Consider the following 21,410-nt stretch of genomic DNA (forward strand, 5'->3'; position numbering starts at 1 on the left):
AAAAAAAAAAAACACACAAACAACAACAACAAACACCGGAAGGGAGGGGAGCTATAGCTATACTCCTGATAACCTGTCGGATGTGCCAGATGCCATCAAGGTGCACAAATAAAATAATGTGAGCATAAATGGCACCCCCACTCTGGCATGCAGCTGTTAGTTTATCTATAATTCAACATCCTGGTCTTCTCATACAAGTTACAGTTAAATATATGAGCATTCATGATGCCAAAGTATTTTACTTCCATATAAGCAGCTTTACAATATTTCCAAACATTTAAAATTGGTGGCAGCTCTCAGCATGATTGGTTGATGTTGACAACACAGTGGGGTGCCAGGCTTATGGAGGGACCTTGTTGGAGAGGAAAAGGTTGGAATGAGGAGGAGAGGGCTGGTGGTAAAGAGGATTACGAGGGGCCAGTGGCAAGGGGACTATTGTTAAAGCCTGAGAAAGTGTGCAGGAAGAGTGGCACACACTCTGGAAACTAACTTAAGACTCTGGCCTCTCTGATGAATAACAGGAAACCGTGAGATACAGGTCTGCACAATAACGCACAGCCATCTCCTATAATCACTGAAATGAATTTAATGTTCACATCTCCATCTTTGCACAGAGACATTTATGAAGATGGGCAATCCGCGAAATGTGTTGAGCATAAAAAAATATGTCATGGGAGCAATGCAGCATGTGAGTGAACTGCCTGTTTAGCATAATTTTGACCAAAGCGATTGCCTGTTGGAGTGTTTCCATTTTTCAGCGGCTGCGTTTGGCAGGCAGAGATGACAGAGTGCTGCTCATCTGGGAAATGACTGGGCAGGAAGATGTTGCTGAGAGGCAAAACCCACCATGTCTGAAAATGCAATTATCAAAAAGACCTTGAGCTGCAGCCATGAGCGATGAATATGTTCACCATTAAAGCGCTACAAATTTGTGAAAAAAAGAGAATCCAAATTCTTTTGTTATTACACATGAAAGGCACTGAGAACATATTTCATAACGAGCTTCCTGTGTGCAACAAGGTCTTAAGAATGCACTTTTCTGCCAAATTTAGAAAGGTCTATTATTATTATTATTATTATTTAACAAGAGAGATTTTTCTTTGCCGATTTCTTTATTTTTAAGCTTTTCTCAATAGTTTCTCAAAAGTGGGCTGGGCTCAGGTGGAAAAAGGGGACGTTACATACCCTGCACCGATTTGAATGAAAATGTGATGCCAGATGTGGGGTCGTTTGCTCATGTTGCCAGGCCATAGAGTGCTGCAGGGATGACGTATTTTTGTAAGCCAACCTGGAAGTAGGAGTCAGCCTCCCTCGACAAAAAGTCAATGGGATTTTTCCAATTAGTTAGTTTTTTAGAAAAAATAAACTCTGTGGCAAAGAAACGTTTATGAAACTTACACATTACGTTCAGCCAGATAATATTCACAAATGAACACCACAGTTGGGATTTTTTTTAGGCGTGAATGCTAATTGACAGAAGTAAAAAGTTATTTATTTAGGCCATAAACCAACTACATCACCACCTCTGGCTCCTTATGACCTCATAAGAAGCAAGATTCCAGATTGGCCCATCTGAGCTTTCATTTTCTCAAAGGCAGAGCAGTATACCCAGGGCTCAGTTTACACCTATCGCCATTTCAATCCACTGGGGGACCATAGGCAGGCTGGGGGAACTCATATTAAATGTTAAAAAACCTCATAATGTTAACTTTTCATGCCATGGGACCTTTAAGCTATGAATGTGCTGGAGAAATACTTGAGGTTTGAAAACAAACTGTCAGGGTCTTTAATGATTGATACTGGTTTAAAAGCCGCTTTTGGAGCTTTTCTCACCTCTGCACCTCATGGAAAAAGAAACAAAACATCCACACGTTTAAAGACCACTGAAAACAAGAACCAAAACACATACATGTCATAAATAGCAAGCAACCTGACCCAGTTAGCCCATCCTGCTCTCTTTTGTGTTGGTGGGAAGAGGAAAGTGCTGCAGGGGTGGAGTCTATAAAAAAAAAACAAAGCAAAATGGTGTGAGTGCACATGTCTGGGTCCAAGCCCGCCAGGTTGATAATAAATCTTCGGAGTGTATTTGTGTTTTTATTTTCCAAAAATGGCACCACAGTGCAGCAAATCACTGCTAGGTGGTTATGGCTCCACTTGCTAAAATTAATTTCTTGAAGCTACATTACATCCTTTGAAATTCTTTAAACGGCTAAAGGAAACGGCTGCAATTGAACAGTGTTGACTAAGCTAGCATGCTGCAGTAATTGTTGCAGTCCTCATGCTGGCATCCTCCTACAGCTGCTCACACTCCACCACTGAAAACACAAAAGCCGGACCAGGATTGTGGTGGGAGCCTAGCTTTTGTTTCTCGTCTCTCAATCTAGTAATTTACACAAACTGTACTAACCGTAGACTTCATCACTACACCCCAAAACAGCCAGCGTATTTCCCTTTGGTATTTATATAAAAAAAAGACTGACTGGAACAGATTTCCATCATTCAGATCAATAAGTGGTATCTGGGTTTTTGCATAATGAGCAGCAGTAGTGTTATGAAGTTACATTCATAATCACAGCATGGTGATATCCAAGCCGGTTCTGAATGAACATCAAAAGCACAGTAATATAAGGAATTTTACATGGAATATTATGACACGAAATGGCTGCAATTTGAAAAGATCAAAGATGGTGCAGATCATTGGAAATGCATCATTTCCTTTCATCACTATCTTTCAGCTAAAGAATTCAAACATGGTGCAGGGCTGCCTCCGCTGGCTTATTCTGACGTTCTGTGGGCGATACCGTAAAACAGGAATCAACAGTGAAAAACAGGAAGCCTAATTAAAAGATGATTCTAGCATTTCTAGCATTCATAATGAAGGGGAAGCTGAACAGATAAAGGAACAGGGGATAAAAAGACCACCCTCTACCGGAGGCTGTAAAGTGGGAAATAATTGTTGAAAGCTATTTAACTGAGCCACAGTCAAATCTGAACAAACTGTAGGCCACAGCTGACTATTACCAAAGGAATATCCGGTTTCATATAATCTACACTCCTGTTCTAGTTTGTCAAGATTCACAGCACTACTCTAATACCAGCAAGCTCGAGTTCAAAGTGATCACACTTGAGAAACCCCAGTGTATTATTACCTAATATTCCAAGACAGTGTGTGGTACACCCACTTCTCAAACACCGGCAACTTATCAGCCACAAAAGACATGCCATCTGTTATCTCTATCCCTGAACTTAGACAAACCGCTCAGCTTTCGTTGGAAATATTTGGAGCTTTAAGGCCACGCCAGGTATTTAACTTAGCTCTGCTTTTACCTTCTGAGAATGGATAAAGGAAGAACATGTTAAGGAGGCCTAGAAAGCGAGAGAACGTACAGTCCGCCCCACAGCATTGTACATTGTTCTGCACTTGAAACTGTGAAGTCCAACAATAGCCTCTTTGCATAAGTGAGGTCTAATGCTGCTTTCATATTTTGTAATTAGATTGTAAATGTAAATGTGCTGTATTTATATAGCGCTTTTCTAGTCTTAACGACTACTCAAAGCGCTTTTACATCATACAGGATACATTCACCATTCACACACATTCATACACTGTGGCCGGGGCTGCCGTACAAGGTGCCACCTGCTCATCAGATAAACACTCACACACATTCACACTCCGATGCGCAGCACCGGGGGCAACTCGGGGTTCAGTGTCTTGCCCAAGGACACTTTGACGTGGGACTGCAGGGCCAGGGACCACCAACCTTCCGATTGGCAGGCAACCGCTCTACCACTGAGCCACAGCCGTAATTGTAATTACAGTATGCACACTGAACATATCTCCATCTCACTGGTAGATCCCTACCCAGAGTTTTCCCTCTCACCACAGTAAAGTTAAGGAATCCTCGCACTCACTCAGCCCTCGCAAGCTTCAAGAAGTCCAATGGAGAGAAAGCAGAGTTTCATAAAGCACCTGTGAGGATTTTGACAAGCAGTTCTGCCAATTTTTTTTTCTTCTTTTTAAAAAAGTATCTTTGCACAAGGTTTTTATCTGCAGTTGATCTCGACTGCTCAGACAGCGAACACCTGGACCAACAAAGTGCTGAGGGGAAGCGATGAAGGGACGGAGATGCCTTTGTTTCTCAGGGGGTTCGGACAGGAGAGAAATGATTCCACATGTAGGGTTTTCAGCTACAATGAGCTACTCTATGCACTCGTCTGGTTTGGGTCTCACCTTTCTCTCTGAGCCTGGTTTCATTCATACCAGAAAAACCTACAGTCATATTTTCATTCGCAACAATAATTCTTGGTTTTATTCTCCCGCCTTTAAAAAAAATAAAATAAATAGTACATACCTTTCAGCTCTTACTACACACCATAATTATATGATAAATGAAAATGGAGAAGGGGAAAAGGTATATTAACTTGGCAGAAAGACGCAGACATTCCTGACCTTAATCTGGCTTTTCTTTCTGCTTCAGTTCATCAGCTCTGTAAGCGTCTATGGGGGACTGTGTGCACACAAACACTTGGCAACACATTGATGTGGCTACATTATAGACATTTAATGATCCTAGTATAGTCTATATATATATATTGCAGAAAAAAAAGGAAACTTTGTGACCACAACACAAAGGCCGGGGTTGTCAGAGCGGAATCTGCTACCAATGGACTTAAAGGGCACACCTGCTGCTTCCAAAACCAGCAGCGCTGTCAAATGAGCATGTGGCGAGTGACATACTGGTGAGCTGTTGAGCAGAGGGAGGGTTAAGTATATTGTCTGTGTTTACCTACTCCCTACACTCGCACGGTCTCCGGGCTCAATTTAACACCTCACAGGCTATAAGTCACTTCAGCAGGAAAGGTCTCACTTTAAAGCTTGTATTCTTCTGCAAGTTAATTTCCTTCCAAAGACGTCCACATCTAGGATGACTAGAAAAATGAAATTGGTCTTCCAGTGAAGACGTTAAAAATGTAAACAATTTTTAGGCTTTATCAATAGAACAGATTAGGACAGGAACATGGGAGACAGAGGGGAAATGACATGCAGCAAAGGACTCTGGAGAGCTGTTGTTGTTGTTGGCGGCCCATACCCTGGTAGGGGTGACGGGCAGTAAGTAAGTAAGTAAAGGGCTGCAGGCCAGAACTGAACACAGGGCCACTGTGACAAGAATTGCGCCTCTGCAAGCTCTACCAGGTGAGCTAACCAGGCACCCTGGACAGAGATAATTTTAGGAAATCAAAATGTTCCTCCTGTAGTTGCAAACACTGAATTTGTATGAATGTTTAGCCAAAAACAACATGACATATTTTTATAGTGTGACAATATCATATCTACTTTATCTCAGGACATGCTCTTTTTATAAAAGTAATTCATAGGGAATGAAAGTAATTACATTATAAGTCACAATTACTCCTGGCGACAAAGGTAAGACAAAGGTAATTGCACCTGGAAATTTATTTGAAGACATTTTGCAAATCAAAAAAAGTGACATAATGTGGATGTGAACTGAAAATTAGAAATAATATATGAAAAAGTTATTTTATTTCACTTCTTCTATTTTCACTTCGGTTGTTGGGATGAAATTGAGACATTGAATGCATTAGTAAAGGTTTGCTGCATCTGTAGAATCACAATCCTTAAGTAACAATTTCAGGATTTCCTTTTTGATTTGTTGAGGTGGGAGGGTTGGGTATGCGTAATTGTATAATAAAATATAAAATATCAATATCGTGAAAGCTGAGAAACAGTTTTTCACTAAACAAAATCCCATTTCACTGCCTGTTTTTACTAATCCAGCAAATTACATAACCTTTCAAATTAAGTTATTTTAGTTGTGCAGTCATCTTCACTAAGATGCAACTTTGCCTATAAGGTCCAATACAAACAGAGATATTAAAGGGAGTACTCAATATGTATTGACATATCGCCAAACCTAGGGCAAAAACCGTTACTAATATGACTATCAGGCTTACTAGTAATATTATTAGGCAAAGCCCCCTGCATTAAAAGCACAACAAGCTTAAATTAAGTCAGTATCTGTAGCTCAACTAAATTCCTTGCCATTCTGCTGGCAAATAATACACCAGATATCAGGATGTTGATGTTGTTTTGGCTCGTTGTGGTCCATGGGCACCAACCCAGTTACACATTCTCACTGGTTCATTAAAGTTGGCACGGGTCTCTGTATACATAAACCCAATCCAGCTGCCACAGGGGCAAATAAGTGAATACCAAAAAAGGTCCTTGAAAGAGTGTTAATCAATACTGAATCATGCAATCTGCTTTAAAATGGTACTTCGTTGTTATGTTTCCATATAGTAAGCCAAATCCAAACAAGTCATGATGAAAGTTGCACCATATTTAACAATCAAATTATTGAAACAAGAGAAAATAACTCTTCTGAAAATGTGGATACCACCCCTTCATTAGGATGCAAGACTGACTTTTGCCATAACGCTGTAGGAAAACAATTTACAGATGTAAAGTCTATAATTTGACGTTGCATCCATACAACTTTCCCTGGATAAGAGCCCTGTGTTCTGTTATCTCCTCCACCACTGCACTTTGAGAAAGCAGCACCAATCATCATCCGTCTCCACACAGAGTGGACAATGTGCGCCAAAAGAAAGACGCCGGCCACAACTCTGTGTGCCAGTAATCTCTCTTCGAGGCCCCGGCGTCTCTAATTGCCTGGACACTTGTGTCAGAGTGCCGCTCTCGATCCTCAGTGAAAAGATGAGACCTCACATGCTCCTTCCAACAAGCTTAAGCTGATAAACCCTTTCATTCAACATGGCCGTGGGATCGGTGCTCCGTGCAAACAGATTGGATAAAAAAAGACTAATCAAAACAGCGCTTAGCCCCCAACACAGAGGCAGCGCTAAGCCACGGTGCAGCCTCAGCAGGGAGTATGCTCTCTCAACCACTAAGTGTCTGATGATTTGTGTGAGGCTTTTCTGACGAACGCATTCCTTAGTGCAACTACATGAGCTGGAATATGTGTGGAACGCATGTGGTTTTATTGACCAAGACATAGCGTAGTTGATTTCAAAATGGGATTGGTCAGCTGAAACAATTGTGTCCTGTTGACTGTGTCCATTTATATACTGTATGTATGCACTGATGTTTTATTGTTATCTAACACATAAAGCAATTAAGTATAAAGTATTTGCCCTTTGTAAAGTCTCTTGTTGTGTTTATTATGTCTATTATTTATTGATATAAAAAAGGTACCAACAAGATTTGGGAACGTGCCTTTCTATGAATGCATTTTAGCTTGAGTTACTATAATGTTGAATTTAAGCTATCTACGTTTATATAGTATTTCATGTGGAGAATCTGATGATATAGTACCAAAATGTTGCCAGCTATTAGATTTACTTTGCAAGTTAGACAAAGTGCAGAAAGTTTCTTTGCAACTTTTGACCTACAGTACTCGTCCCTCTCCGACGAACCTATAACAGACTATAGACGTGCAAAGTATTTTTTTATTCAGAAGAAAAAAAAGGCAGAAAAAGACAGAAAACAGGCCAAATGCTAGCTTAAAATTGAAGACTACTTCTTCCCTCAGAGGATGTTCATTCAATGAGAATCCCTCTCACTCAGATAGAGCACCTCCCATGACACCCTTGCTTCCTGTCATGATTAGTGTTATGCTGCCTACCCAGGAATATTTCCCTGTTACAGCCAGCAACATTGCCGATACCTCCACACATGCAACCATCAGTACATCATCTGGCCTGCTGCCCTGATATATTATACAGATGCCATGTGTTTCTCAGCAGCAAGGTCAAGCTGTGTGCTTGTTTACTTTACTAACTGCAACTGAAGTGAACAAACAAGCCAGACTTCAACATTCCCTAGTCTGTACAACTACTAAATAAAAAGAATGGTAGATTAATTTGTATACACAGTCTCCAAGTATAATAAGTATAGTATTTAAAATCTAAACATTCCATTATTTTTCCATGCAAACAAATGGATCAAATGACAAACAACATGTACTGTGAAAGGTGCCAATTCAAGTGACAGTGTTGAGTGATGTACGGGGGTGTACATCACTCAACACTGCAGCTCCCCTCGGCCCAACAGAGCCCAATAGTGTAAGAAAAGTGTTTACCTCACTGTTTTGGTTCACTCTGGTTGTTGGAAAATCTTAGAAGTGACAATACCTTTTTTTTACCAACACTAAAATCACTAATTATTACATTGAGTACTGGCATAAACAGGTATGTCCACACCTATTCTTATTGTGCTTTTCCACAGGCTTTCAGTGCCAGTTATATTTTGCAGCCAGCTGAAAAATAAGCCCTGCTTCATATTGTCAATGTACTGTTACTGATAACACAACAGCATGAATCAATTTATTGGCAACACTGCAGCACCATTATTTGTTTTCCAGATTAACCTGCCCACCAGTGACCTTGAGTAATAGCTCACAGATGTATTCTAAAGAATCACGTGACTCGGGTGTGCACACACGCCATGACAGATACCAACTGGGAATATCAACATATCCATTTGTCCAAGTAGATATAATGTAAAGTAGATATAATGTGCAATTATGTGGTGGAGTGTGCTGCAGTGGTGTCATATAACACAACCACAATAAACTAAGTGAACCATGACCGTTTTGGATATTTAGACTAATAATCAAAATACAAACATATTAAATCCAAATTCAAGAATGCATGTTTGTGTGCAATCTCCTGGAAGAGCAGGGGATGGGTGCTCCTGGAAATGATTCCAAGTGACGCTCTAGTTATTACAAAAATAATGAGCAAACCACAGGTCATGAGATCTACTTCAGCCAGATTCCCCTCACCTGAGTTTTACTCCACTTTTACTCAACGCAATCTGCCGACTTAGCAAAGACAGCAATTAAATTAGCTACACAACTCCTAAACCTCGTTACCACAATAAGTACTTTTGAAGACGCTTACTTATAATTATTGCTTCTTTCACCAACTGTTACATCTCTTAACTTGCTACACCATGAAAACAGACTGAAAGAGCTGATTGCATATTATGGAAACTGTCTGCAAACTTTAAGACACACAAACACAAAAGCATACATACATACATACATACATACATACATACATGTGTGTGTGTATATACAGATTTACAGCTCACTGTAAATGTAGCACCTAGGAGCAAAGTGAGGATCAACCAACAGTTAAAACCAACTAGTTTGAATTGAATAAAATGGGTGACTTGGCCTGATCTCCCAATGGAGACTTGGCACTGGAGTGCAAGTTTCTTTAAGCTGTCAAAAAGACTGTGACAAAGTACTATTTCTGGATTTTAATATTGCTCAGTTTCCTCTGGTGCTCAGTGAGCCTCTTCATTCTGTCTGTTGCTCAGTGACTGGGGTTGATGGGTGCGTGAGTGCATGTGCATGGTTTTAATAGGATGTCCCTGACAAGACCTGGCATTTATATATTTTTTTATTATGTGAGAAAACATGGCATATTGAAAATAATATCCAGTCATAACAAAAGACAAGACACTTTACAGATAGAGTAGGTCTAGACCACACTCTTTAATTTATAAAGTCCCGACAATTCCAGTAATTCCCCCAAGTGCAAGCAATTTGTGCGACAGTGGGGAGGAAAAACTCCTTTCAGGAAGAAACCTGGGACAGACCCGGGCTCTTGGTAGGCGGTGTCTGACGGTGCCGGTTGGGGTGTAATGCACAACGGCAATAAATCTCAATCCTTGCACAGTATATCAAAAGGTATGGAAAAATCGCATAAAGTTGTATTGCAAATCGACCCACAATATTAAAGTCCCACGATGTGATTACAGTAGCAGACAAATAAGACAAATTGCATTACCTTTGAGTCTTACAATAAATCTATATTTTTAATTTCTGCAAGCTATGGCCTGCCACAGCAGAGTGGAGCATTTTCATACATTCACATACTTTTATAGCCTGAGGGAGTAGCTTCTGTTTCACACACAGTACTGGCCTTATCCTCACATCACAGCAGTTAACGTACATCAGTCGTTCCCAATTTTTTTTTCAAGTTTGCATTCCTACCACAATCAAAAGCGGCAGAGAGATTGTGTTAAACTGGGTACAGAGAGTACTACAGGGGAATGAAAAAACAGCCCTGCGATGCTCCGGTGTTATGCATTATTTTTAAGTCCCTAATTCAATTTCCAATACTTTCAGCTTACTATTATTCGTAACTTTTAACCAACTATTTCCAAACATTTATCCATTACTTTTAGCAAACTTTTTTCAAGTGTTTTAACATTATTTTGCTCACACCATCTTGTAATCCAAACTGGATGCTTATCCCTCCAAAACACAAATACAGTATTTGGATAGGTTTTCATTTTTAATTAGTTGAGCTATTCAAAAATCTTTCCATGACTGCAGATGTACCCTCTAGGCAAAATTTGGCAATCGTAATTCAAGTGTAATCAAGCACAGTACAAAAACAAAATATGTTGTGTGACAAAATACGATTATTTCAGCAACATTGTAGAAAACAGTCTTGCACTCCCAGACATTGAGGTACCTTTTTCCTCATTGGTTGGACTGGATGCTTGTCAGTAGCTAGATAAAGATCCCTTCGCCACATGTAACAGCTGAACAGTAGGCAAGACTGCAGGGCTGGTGCCAGTGTGCCATGCTACATGCTGAGACAGTGGGTCTCTTTGTACGGCGAGCTTCTTTTCAGACAGGAGCAGGAGCTGCAGGAGCACTTACACTTGAATGGAACCACAGTAGGGGGGGGGGGGGGGGGGTTACAGCTTGCATATACACAACATCCTGGGAGCAGGGTGGTGGTCACATGGAAAGGGTTATCGTCCAAGGGGAAACTTGTCACGCCAGAAATGTTCATACTATGAATAAATTTACATCAAATCAACACTGCCACTCACTGACAGAGCAGATATCCTGGAGAAGACAGGTTTCACCGAGTGTCAGAGATAAAGCTGTAAAATGTGCAGTGAGTGAAGACAGTCCAAAGTATGCATCCATGTGTATGCATTGTGTGTTCTTTATTTAGCTTAAGAAATATGATCAGCGGTAATGATGAGGGGGGGAAACTGGGCAATCACAAAAGAGCCAACATTCAATCTAGGAGAGATAACAAAAGGAAGACGAAAGACAGCTCTGGATGGCAGGATGCCCCTAGGGCGGCTATGCTGTTATTATGTTTGGAAGGGGCTGCCGAGCTGCGGTGTGGGGCAATTAGAGACCGGAGGATTGAGTGGGGGAGGGTCCAGGCACAACAACCCGTCCATAAAGTATTCTTAGCACACGGAAAAGGTGGAATAACCTCCCGGATATGGCAGCAATAGCATTAAAAAAGAACAAAAAAATGGAGACACATAGCAGCTGATGGCGGATTTAGGAATTGAGATAACCACCATCTGCTTATTTCCATGGAAAGAAGCTTGGTCTAAGCTGCTTTCCTGTCATCAGTAGAATCCAAAATGAATACCAAGCGATCACATGCTGACCTTTATGCTGCACTGGTTTGGAGGATTTGACTGACAAATAAGTGACAATTGGGTTGGTTTGGGGTCATGTTTGCAAGCGGATGAATCATCTGTTGTTCTCATCGAGAGCAACTGCAGACACCACGGTGAACACATTAGCCATGATCTGTGCTGTCACTCCGCTTTGGAAAGTCCTGACTGAAAAACACACAGAGTCCATGAGCAGTCCAGCTGGAGAACATGGGGACTAAGAGGGAAAGTCAATCCCAGAGTATCGTTTCAGAGCTTCGTGGACCGCAGACAGAGGTCAAAGCCTTACACCTATTGTGTGTTGTCTTTTAACAGGTAGATAAAGCAAGTAAAAACAGACTGAGTTGCAAGAGGGAGTGGGTTTTAGACACACACACAGTGCGAGTGTTCCCTAAACTTTCACTTGGGGTAACTTAAGCCTCTGAACTTCACCTCTGATGAGATCTCCATTGTCGCCTCTCATAATATTACAGATCTCCCAGTGAAGAGGACACAATGGGCAGTGAAAGGAAACAGTAATACAAGCTTGGTGGTGTGAGATGTAACAGTTGGCATTGCCAAGTATCCTGAGCCCTCAAACACACAGTTTCCATGCCCTCTGGCCCTGAACGGCTTCAGTGGAGCAGGTGTCTGCCCACATTCTTTACATAAGCTCTTGTCAAACATGGCGCAAAGCAACAAGGCCTCACAGCTGCAGGACAATGGACTCCCATTAAACTACAGCACTGCAGCCAGGCATGCACACTTCAAGCCAGAGTGAAGGTAACAATTTCTTCAAGGTCAGCTCATCAAAACTTAAAAAGGAAACGTAACACGAAACCCAATGACGTGAATTAGAATGTAAAAAAAGCCATGGTTCGTTTGTATATAACTCATCCTACATGTGTTTAAATAACACCTTTTAACCTCATCAGTTCATTAATAGGAAATAAATGATATACAGTACTGTTGCTAAAGTGATATATATTCACAACCAGTGTTGAGGCTGTCGAGCCGACACAAAATAAATATAATATTGCAAATATCCAATCAGCAAAAAAAAAAAAAGAAACACACAATCATACCTGAAGCACAAACTGCAGAGATGCAAATTCTTATCAAATAAATGTGAAATGAGTGTTTGGGGCACTCACTGTACTTCTCATTTTATTAAAGTGAAATCACGTCACAATATGTAATTTAAATAAAATTACTATCTAGTTACATGTACTGTGTTATGCCAACACACCACTTCCTTTGTCTAAATCCAAGGCAGGCCCATTGTTGACCTGAGCTGCATTGGGAGTTGGGGGGGGGGCTTATTACTGAGTCACTTTATTGTGTTTTACACAGTAACCCCTGCATCACAGTTTAGTGAGGCAATTAGAATCTTGAAAAAGAATAATACTCTGTGTTCATGTTATTAGAGTGATTAGCAAAATAACATTTTAAATGTGTTCATGTAAATAGAATAAAGTACTGATTAAAGTTTTTTGCAGCAAGATCAAGTGTTCTTTCAGGGATTCATGAGTTGTCTTATCTGCCAGGATCACATGCCTTGAAGTAAGGATTATCTTTTTTTCCATTTAGTCCCAGAGCCAACTTCATATTAGGCTACTTACTTAAGCCTCTGTACTTGCTCAGAGTAAGGAATCTGTAGGTTTAGGTTAACAGCTTTATTTGGTGAAGGTGGCTTTGTTAGATCATATCTAACTATCTGAAAAAGGAGATCTAAAGATCTGTCATCTGTATGTTGGTAACCAATGGAGGCCTGCTGCATTGAGTGACTTAGTTTTCACTCTGCATACATCATCATTGATTAACCTTCCTGCCACAGTCGTTGGATCTCATGTGTTCTTCCTATTTTAGGATGATCTCTTTTCATTGTACTTCCAATTCTCTTTGAAATATGTGTAGACCTACTGCTCCCAGGCAGGTAGAAATGTTTCATGTTTAGCCTTCTATCTACCTGGGGATCTTAAAAACCTCAGTTTGATATCCCGCTAGAGTTGGGCGGTATCCAAATTTTGATACTGTTAAACATCCTCCCCATTTTACCGCGGTATACGGTATTACCGTGACCAATTCAAAAATGATGACGTAAGGCTCAGACGGCGTCAAACTGTTGGCTTGTGTCAACACCCTTCAGAAACTGAATACCAAACACTAATACTGAAACACCTCTCCCTACTCATTAGGAAAGAACACCAAATGCTGCCAAACTGCAGAAGTTGTGTTCTTCTTTGAGACTAGGTCAGTCGGTGTGCAACTTGCCAATCACCCCCATCCTTCTTTCTCCTCCACACTGTCATGTGATGATAACCACACATAAGCATTGTTAGACATTAAATACATTATGTTTAATATTGAATCCTTGTCTCCTAAATAAAAAAAATATATATTTACCGTATTACCGCCCAACCCTATATCCCGCTGATACTACCCATGAGCTGGAAACTGGTGATGAATACACCCTCTCTGAATCCTACAATGACATTTCTAAAGCTCTCAATTACAGATGTTCTACATCACAGAAGCTTCAAAAATGTCAGTCTGTTGACGTTATTAGCCCACAATCTGTGAGAGAACGCAACAAAGAAGAAAACATCTAACAATATAGGCCCACAAAAAAACAAATGCAACACTGGCAGATCAAGAGGAGAGGGAAGTACCACATGCAGATAAAACGGTTGTGGCCCTTATTTTAAGCCATTTCTACTATGACAGTGCAAAGAGCCATTACGGGCTGCACTGCAGTTTTCAGCAGATCAGTGACATATTGATGAAAGGTGTCCTTAGCTCATCTCTGAAGCCCCTCACACCCTCAGCCCCTGGCTGTGAGCCAAGTGAGCGGGCGTCCTGCCTCTGGAGCCAGCCACAGAGTAGAACCGCTGACCAGGAGGGGTTGAACAAGAAGTCTTTCTCTCAACACGATGGGATCCCCCCCCACCTCCCCTTCAAGTCCTGCAGGAGCAGCTCTGGCAGCCTCTCAGCTTGTTCTCCCCTCTTTGGTCAAGTTAGGATTTTGCATTGCGTTGGCCAAGGCTTTAATTGATTTACATGAAACTCTCTCACTCCTGCTGCACAGGTCCATGTAAGGCAGTGCCAGCAAGCCAAGACAGCCAGACAGCTGTCCTTCCCTGGACAACAAGCAGATGTCCACTTACAGAGACCGTGCTATTTGAGGATTCCCCGAGACAAATACTAGCAGATATCCTCTATGCTGTGCAGAAACACTGTTCTGAACTCTTGGTCTGTCTAGCTTTAAGAGTGACACCAACTTCAGAATGGAAAGTATGAAATGTACTACTGATATTTTTCACTTCATAAAACACTCTTTTACTGACCCGAGTGTAACCTTCATAGAACCACAATATGTCGGTCAGACATGCACGAGAAGAAATAACAACGCCAATTACACTTTTCAGTCTGTTTATTTTGGTTAGCTTTAAACCTTTTTATAAGAAAAGATTAGAACAAAGCTTGGCCTCGACTTTAAGTTAACAACACCAGACTTTCCTTTCTCTCTGTGTTTAAAATCAAGAATATTATCAGTTTGATTAAATAAACATTTCCTGCAACAGGAAGGACTGGATAACCCCCGGGTAAAAAGAAAGGAGGACAGCCTCCAGTGAGAGATAGATAGCCAAATCAGAACAGGGCAGAGGAGGCGGAAGGAGTGGATGAGGTCAGTTGGAGATTCTTAGGTGGGCGGCAAGGCTCTGAAAGGCTCAACTGAAGAGCAATTGCATCCTTCAGGGAATGAGCTCAGCTTGCACCGAGTGAAACAGAGTCAGAGAGGCGAGGTGAGAGGGCCACTTAGTCTGCAGACCAAGATCAACACTGGCCCCCACCGGGTCAACATCACTCATCAATTAGGTCTGTCCATAGCACACATACAGTCGATCCTCTTCAGTTACTGTAAACCTCACATTCAGACATGCCAGGACATCTTCCTTTGGTACTCACAGCCAAATGACAGATTTTGTTGTCCAATTTCATCACCAGCTGACTTCACACTTCCTCATTTGCAAAGTATAAATCTCACACATGAAGTAGACACATCTAAATCATAGCCAACAGATTAAAATGTGTGCATCTTTTGCCCTGAATTGACCACCTTGTGTTTCACCAAGAAGATAATAAATCCCCACACAATACGCAATTAATTAGGGCTGCAACCAGCAATTATTTTCATTATATTCATGTTTTAATTACTCAATTCACTAGTTTGGTCAAAATATGTCAGAAATCCGTGAATAATACACATCATAAATTTTCCCACAGCGCAATGTGTGGTATTTTTGCCTTGAAAATACTAGAACTAATACAAAATTTTAAAAATTGTTGTTGATTAATTTTATGTGGATCCACTAATCGTAGCTGTACAACTAATTATGCCACTATCCAGACTAAAAAAGTAACTAAACTACCTGAATTATGATTAAAAAGTTTTGTCGGAGATGAACATTAACTATTTGGGCAGGAGAAAGGCTGCAGTATAAATTAATGCACAGAATGCAGCATAGCATACTATTATAATAAAATTGCAACGCAAATATGCATAAATCATAAATTGGAGGATGACGACACGCTATGCACATCTCTGGATATGTCACATTCATAAAATAATGTTACAGTACTAAAGTTGCAGGCCAAAACATGCATTTCCACTGCTGTGTTTTAATGGTGAGAGAGAATAGGCCGAAAGGTTGGTTGAAGCCTAAACTGAACCAAAACTGCCGGCCTCTGCAAAACACAGAAACACAAATCGTGTTATTCTGTTCTCATAAGGCCGAGGCAGCCAGTGGCCCACCAATAAGAGCATGAACAATGGTTATGTTGATGCCACAGCTATCCTCCACAAGCAGTCAGGAATACAATAAGGCTGCACTGTGGCGATGGATGTGCTCCACCCAGACAACAAGACAACCCCCACTCCCCTGTCATCCCGGAGCCTTTTTCACGCCTGGACTTCATTATGTTTAATGGAAATCATCATTGGCAATGTGAAAGAATTTACAAGACAATGATGCAGTCCAAGTCAAGCCTCACCTACACACAGATCAGATAATTCAATTGAACTGGCAAAACATTTACAGACTGAAAAAAAAATGCATTCTTTCTGAGAAAATATACAGACTGTTGACTAACAATTTTAGGCCACTATGGTTTTATACGCATATTGTACGACATGACCAAGGTTAAAACTATTTTTATTTGCCATAGACCATTCTTTTATATATTATTTCTTCTTAAAAAGTATAATCAGGCCTTATCTTAAAAAGCAAAAGGGTCAAAATCCTCGTCTTTTTTTCACAATTTTAAAAGCACAGATTTCCATTTAACTGCAAACAAAATCAGCATTCACCGACATGACTGATATAATGCAAAAACAACTGAGCACAGGATCTTTGTTTATGAATTAGTATCTGTAACTACATATAGATTTAGTTAAAAGGGAAAGAGACCTGTGCTGCAAACAGGACTCTGGGTTGGCCCACAGTCACCCTGCAACACACACACACACCACACACACACCACACACACATAAACTAATTCCTATCATTTGAAAAGACTTCACGTTTATGCAGCTGCAAATGTACTAACTGGTAAAGGAGACCTCTACTCTAGTTTTTATTTAGTATAAAGAATAGTCATTTATCCACAAGATGTTTGAGAGTTCTGTTTTGTGTGACGGTTTTAGCTACAAACAAAAGACACGGTCTTAAATAATAAAACACTTCAAATCATTCATCAAAATATTAGAGTCAAATTATTAGAAGAAAAAAGTAATGCCCTAAAATTAAAAATATATTTACATTGTCTATTTCTAATGAAAAGCAAATGTGTACACTACATTTTCAAAAATAATTACAGAAAAATAAATCCAAGCCTCGTGATTTACAAAAATGAGAGAAATAACTTAATAAGTGATAAATAAAAATACTCAACTAGAAAACCTCCAAGTACTGCATTGCTGACATAATCAGGAAAAACTATAGATGAGGTCAAAATAAAAACCTTCACTGAGCAGACTACATATGCAGCTACATGGATGACATGATGTATGCAAGGTTTAGCTGAAATATGATGTGCCAATAATCATTCCAGCAACAGAAATCTTAGTCAGTGGAAAGACAAAGGGAAATGAAGTCTTTCTTTCAGTTTCATCTCCTGTTAAGTTAGGAATATAAATAAAAATGTAGGAATGTCTGGTCTGCCACATCTAGATTATCTTGATAAATTTAAGTTTCATTTATCAAAAAGGGTGAAACATTACTTTTTAATTGGCAAAGATAATATAGCATATTTCCCTGCAAACTGCTGACATTTCACAGACTATTTTTAATTTCCATGACTTTATTAAATTGTATATGCTGTATAATAGTCTACGTGCGTGTGTGTTTTATAAAAAATTAGATTACCTTAGTTTCTGGAGGTTATTTACGATGACACCAGTCAAGCTGATTAAAGTAAGATCTGAGGGAATCTGATTAATTAGAGGTTAATGTTTGTAAGGGAATAAACCAAATACACCTGCACTGACAGAAGAAGCAGACATGACCCACTAAACACAGGGAAACCTCTTCAAAGAAGAAGCACTGATTTGGCGGCGTTCCTCTTCATCACCACAGCCCATCTTACCTTTTTGTGTCTGTCTTTGAAAGGTAAGGCAGGCCATGGCATCTCCTGCAAAAAGTCTTGCCAGTGTTTCTGGTCCTGATCAGACGAGATGAAGACGATTTCCAATTTGTCTTTATGTTCAGACGCCTTTTTGAACCTGCTGTAAAACTCGCACAGGCTGCCGTTGAACTGCTTGCACGGGGCGTTCAGGCTGCATCCGAAGAAGAGCCCGACCAGGGATAGCTTGGCGCCCAGCGACTGCACATCCACCTCGGCTTTCTCGCTGTTGACGAGCCGCTCCCCGAACAGACTCACCAGAAACTCCGACATCGCGGCTACAGTGCTCGAACACGGAACGTTACCCTCAGCCGAGGTTGCTGCACATGTAACCGCTATGCTCAGGCGACACCCAGCACTTCCTCCACCTCCAATTTGAGGTTTTAGGTGAGCTCCCAGCCCCTGTGAGGCGTTGTGGTCTGGTTTCACCGCGGCTTGTCCTCCGCTGTGAGCGCTGTGCAGGAATGCGCTCCGCTTTAAATCGCCCTGACTGCAACAGCGGTGGCGCTCATCCACCCCCTTCTACCCCTCCAGACATTAGCTTTAATCATGATTCTATTTACAAAGGTGACACTTTATTACTATTTTCTTTTTATGATATGTCAATAATATAAAATGCAGCTCCATTATTTTAATGTCTATGTTTACATGTTTTATATCCTCTAACTTAACTCAATTTTGGATTAAGCTGCTGGATAACAGCTGGATTCTAGTTTTCAACTCAAAAAAAATGTGTATTTAATGTTTAGAATGTGTTCTTTTAACAGGTTTAATTAGACAACTCCAAAAGAATTTCTGCAATTTTTAAAAAGATTATGCTGGGGGGGGGGGGGTTAAACCACCCTCTATTCCTGTGGATATGCTGCCACGTTGTGTTCACTAGAGGAAACTACCTGGTCTGCAACATTTAAAAGACTAGAGATTTCTGGCACAACTTCACTGTTCACTAGTATAACATTGAAAATGGTGAAACACTTGTCATATAAATAAAATCTTTGTCCATATAACCATCCCCCAGAACAAAAATAATGAAGAAAAACATTACAACATTAAGTGTTACTTTATTTAAGTCCTACTGCAAGGCACCAAAAAAGGTTTTTGTACTGATCTTGTGTGTTAAGATTAACATTACATTTGAAGAAATGTATCAAGCTAAAATCACAAGTCAGGATTGAGTGATTGCACATAAAGCAGCACAAGAAGATTTAGTGTGAGTTATGGATTATACGTACGTGTTTGTCTTTTGCAGGTGGTCCAGTACAGAATGAATGCATTGCTGTGTCTTACAAAGAATGCTCAACATTTTGGTTTTAAACTCAAACAGTTGCTGATTTGCATTAAATTACAGAAGGAGATGTACCTTGTGCATGGTTGTCAATGATGCTGGATTTCAATGGTGGAAAAATGTATTGTTTAGCAGTAGAGAAATGATGAAATGACTGATGTGAACAGCGCAGGCTCCTTCAGTCTTCAGTGAACATCATCCTCACCAGATCTGCTTTAAAGAGTTCTTCCTCCACCAACTTCTGAGGCTGAAACAGGATAACAGGAGAGCTATTACAGGTATATTCACTCCCTAGAGTAATATTTAAGAATTTGTTTTTTCACAGGCAACATTTTATAAGAAGCATTTCTATAAATGTTTTTTGTGCCTTTTTTTTTTTTTTGTTTTTTAGTAAAACTTTAGTAATCCATGTCAATAAACTAGTCAAGCAAATTATTCTTACTGTGCCATATCGCAGCAGAGTGGGAACTCCACTCAACTTTAGTGTCTTCTTGAAGTCATTATTTGAATCTTTCCAACTGAAGCAAGAAAAAAAGACATAATTACACAGATGAAATGATTCACCAGTACTACATGTGAATTGAAAAAGTGAAACTAAATTGCCTGATGAAACTATTTGCAAAAATCTGAATTTTTTTAGGGGCGTAAATAATTATGAAATCTATGATATAAGCTATACTTGGTGCTCTATTGTACATTTACACATTCAAACTTATATAGAAATCCCTTTTTGTAGCATTATGCCCAGATGTACACAGATGGTTAATATGTGATACAGATTTAACCTTAGACTGTATGAGTGTAATGATCGCAATAGCAAATTCTTTGAAGCCACTCAAATCATAATAGTTTTCAGTAATGTATCAAGTAAATAGCACCTGTTACTGGTCAGTGGCTTCAGAAATACAAATGATGACTTGTTTTTTCATGTAATACATTTTCAAATGCATGTAACATCAAATCAGTTTGACTTTTTGGCTGTTTGTCAAACTGACAAATTGTTAATTCAAAAGTTTTTACACTGAACTCTCATTACCTTTGTTTGCCATGATCTATCATATTTTAAAGAGCAGCTGATTAAAAAAAATACTCATGATTGAAGAGTTGGTTGCATCCCTAATATGGTGTGCAATCTTGGTTTTGTGACAGCACAGTTTGCCATAAATTAAAGAAGAGTAAAATACTGACTAGGCCCTTTCTCCAACTTGACAGTAGATGAAGACGGAGCCCTCAGGAAGATGAGCCATCTCTCCTCTTACAACTGGCTCCGCTGAAAAGGAAGAAGGGAAATGATTGAATGCACCAAACGTGAAAGAAATCATTTAAAAGCAAAACAGAATACTATCTAACTAACGTTGCCAGAACAATGAAAATTTGTCATCCATTTCTAGCAAGTATCCGCAAAATTAAAGTACAAGCATCTATTAGCTATATTATATTTGGTAGTTCCAGGTAGAAAATATATAACGTTACCTTTCACGCAGTCTGGACACCAGCTCTTTCCTTGGGCGTCTTTATTGCCAGAGAAATAAGCAAAAATATCCTTTCCTTTTCTCTCAGACACAGCCTGACAGAATTCATCATATCCGCTCACAGTCACTTCTTCGTAGTGGGGCATCGTTTCGACCGAGTTAGTGTGAAAATGTACAACCTTAAAATATTAGACTATGAAGCACTAACAAGTGTTATCAGAAATACTGATCTTCTGAACACTTATGGATGTATTAAGAGAGAACTGGACCTGGTAGAAATACTCACAATGTGACACTACCACTTCCGGCCGGTGCAAAGGTTGTTAAAGTGGCCGTGTACCCGAAAAGGTTTATAAAGCAGTTTAAGTTCTCTTCACAGATATATTATAATATGTGTATACACCTCTTACATATAATTTCTCTCAGTTGGAACATATTACAGAAAGAAGCTTATTTAAAAAGTTATTACATTTTAAAACATTAAATTACTAAATTA

At 39.9% G+C, this 21,410-nt stretch overlaps 2 protein-coding genes across 3 annotated transcripts in view; both read right to left on the reverse strand.

Annotated features, from left to right (window-relative positions):
• Positions 1-18,629, reverse strand: part of nxn (nucleoredoxin) — a 71,999-nt gene extending 53,370 nt beyond the window's left edge. Inside the window, exon 1 of one of the 2 annotated variants that reach the window (XM_032505324.1) lies at positions 18,122-18,629. In XM_032505324.1, coding sequence (XP_032361215.1) covers positions 18,122-18,430 — 309 coding nt within the window. In that variant the 5' untranslated portion in view covers positions 18,431-18,629. Of the gene's footprint in view, positions 1-1,935; positions 1,980-18,121 lie in introns of those variants that run through there. The other variant, XM_032505336.1, reaches the window with a different exon arrangement.
• A 613-nt stretch (positions 18,630-19,242) lies between these two features.
• On the reverse strand, positions 19,243-21,207 carry txndc17 (thioredoxin domain containing 17). The gene is made up of 4 exons (XM_032505361.1): positions 20,916-21,207; positions 20,631-20,712; positions 19,885-19,960; positions 19,243-19,689 (listed from the first exon to the last, which is right to left on the reverse strand). Exons 1-4 carry the CDS (start codon positions 21,058-21,060, stop codon positions 19,621-19,623), a joined length of 372 nt encoding a protein of 123 aa, XP_032361252.1. The 5' UTR covers positions 21,061-21,207; the 3' UTR covers positions 19,243-19,620.
• Between the last annotated feature and the right edge of the window lie 203 nt (positions 21,208-21,410).

The sequence above is a fragment of the Etheostoma spectabile genome, chromosome 3, assembly GCF_008692095.1.
Source record: "Etheostoma spectabile isolate EspeVRDwgs_2016 chromosome 3, UIUC_Espe_1.0, whole genome shotgun sequence".
NCBI lineage: Eukaryota > Metazoa > Chordata > Actinopteri > Perciformes > Percidae > Etheostoma > Etheostoma spectabile.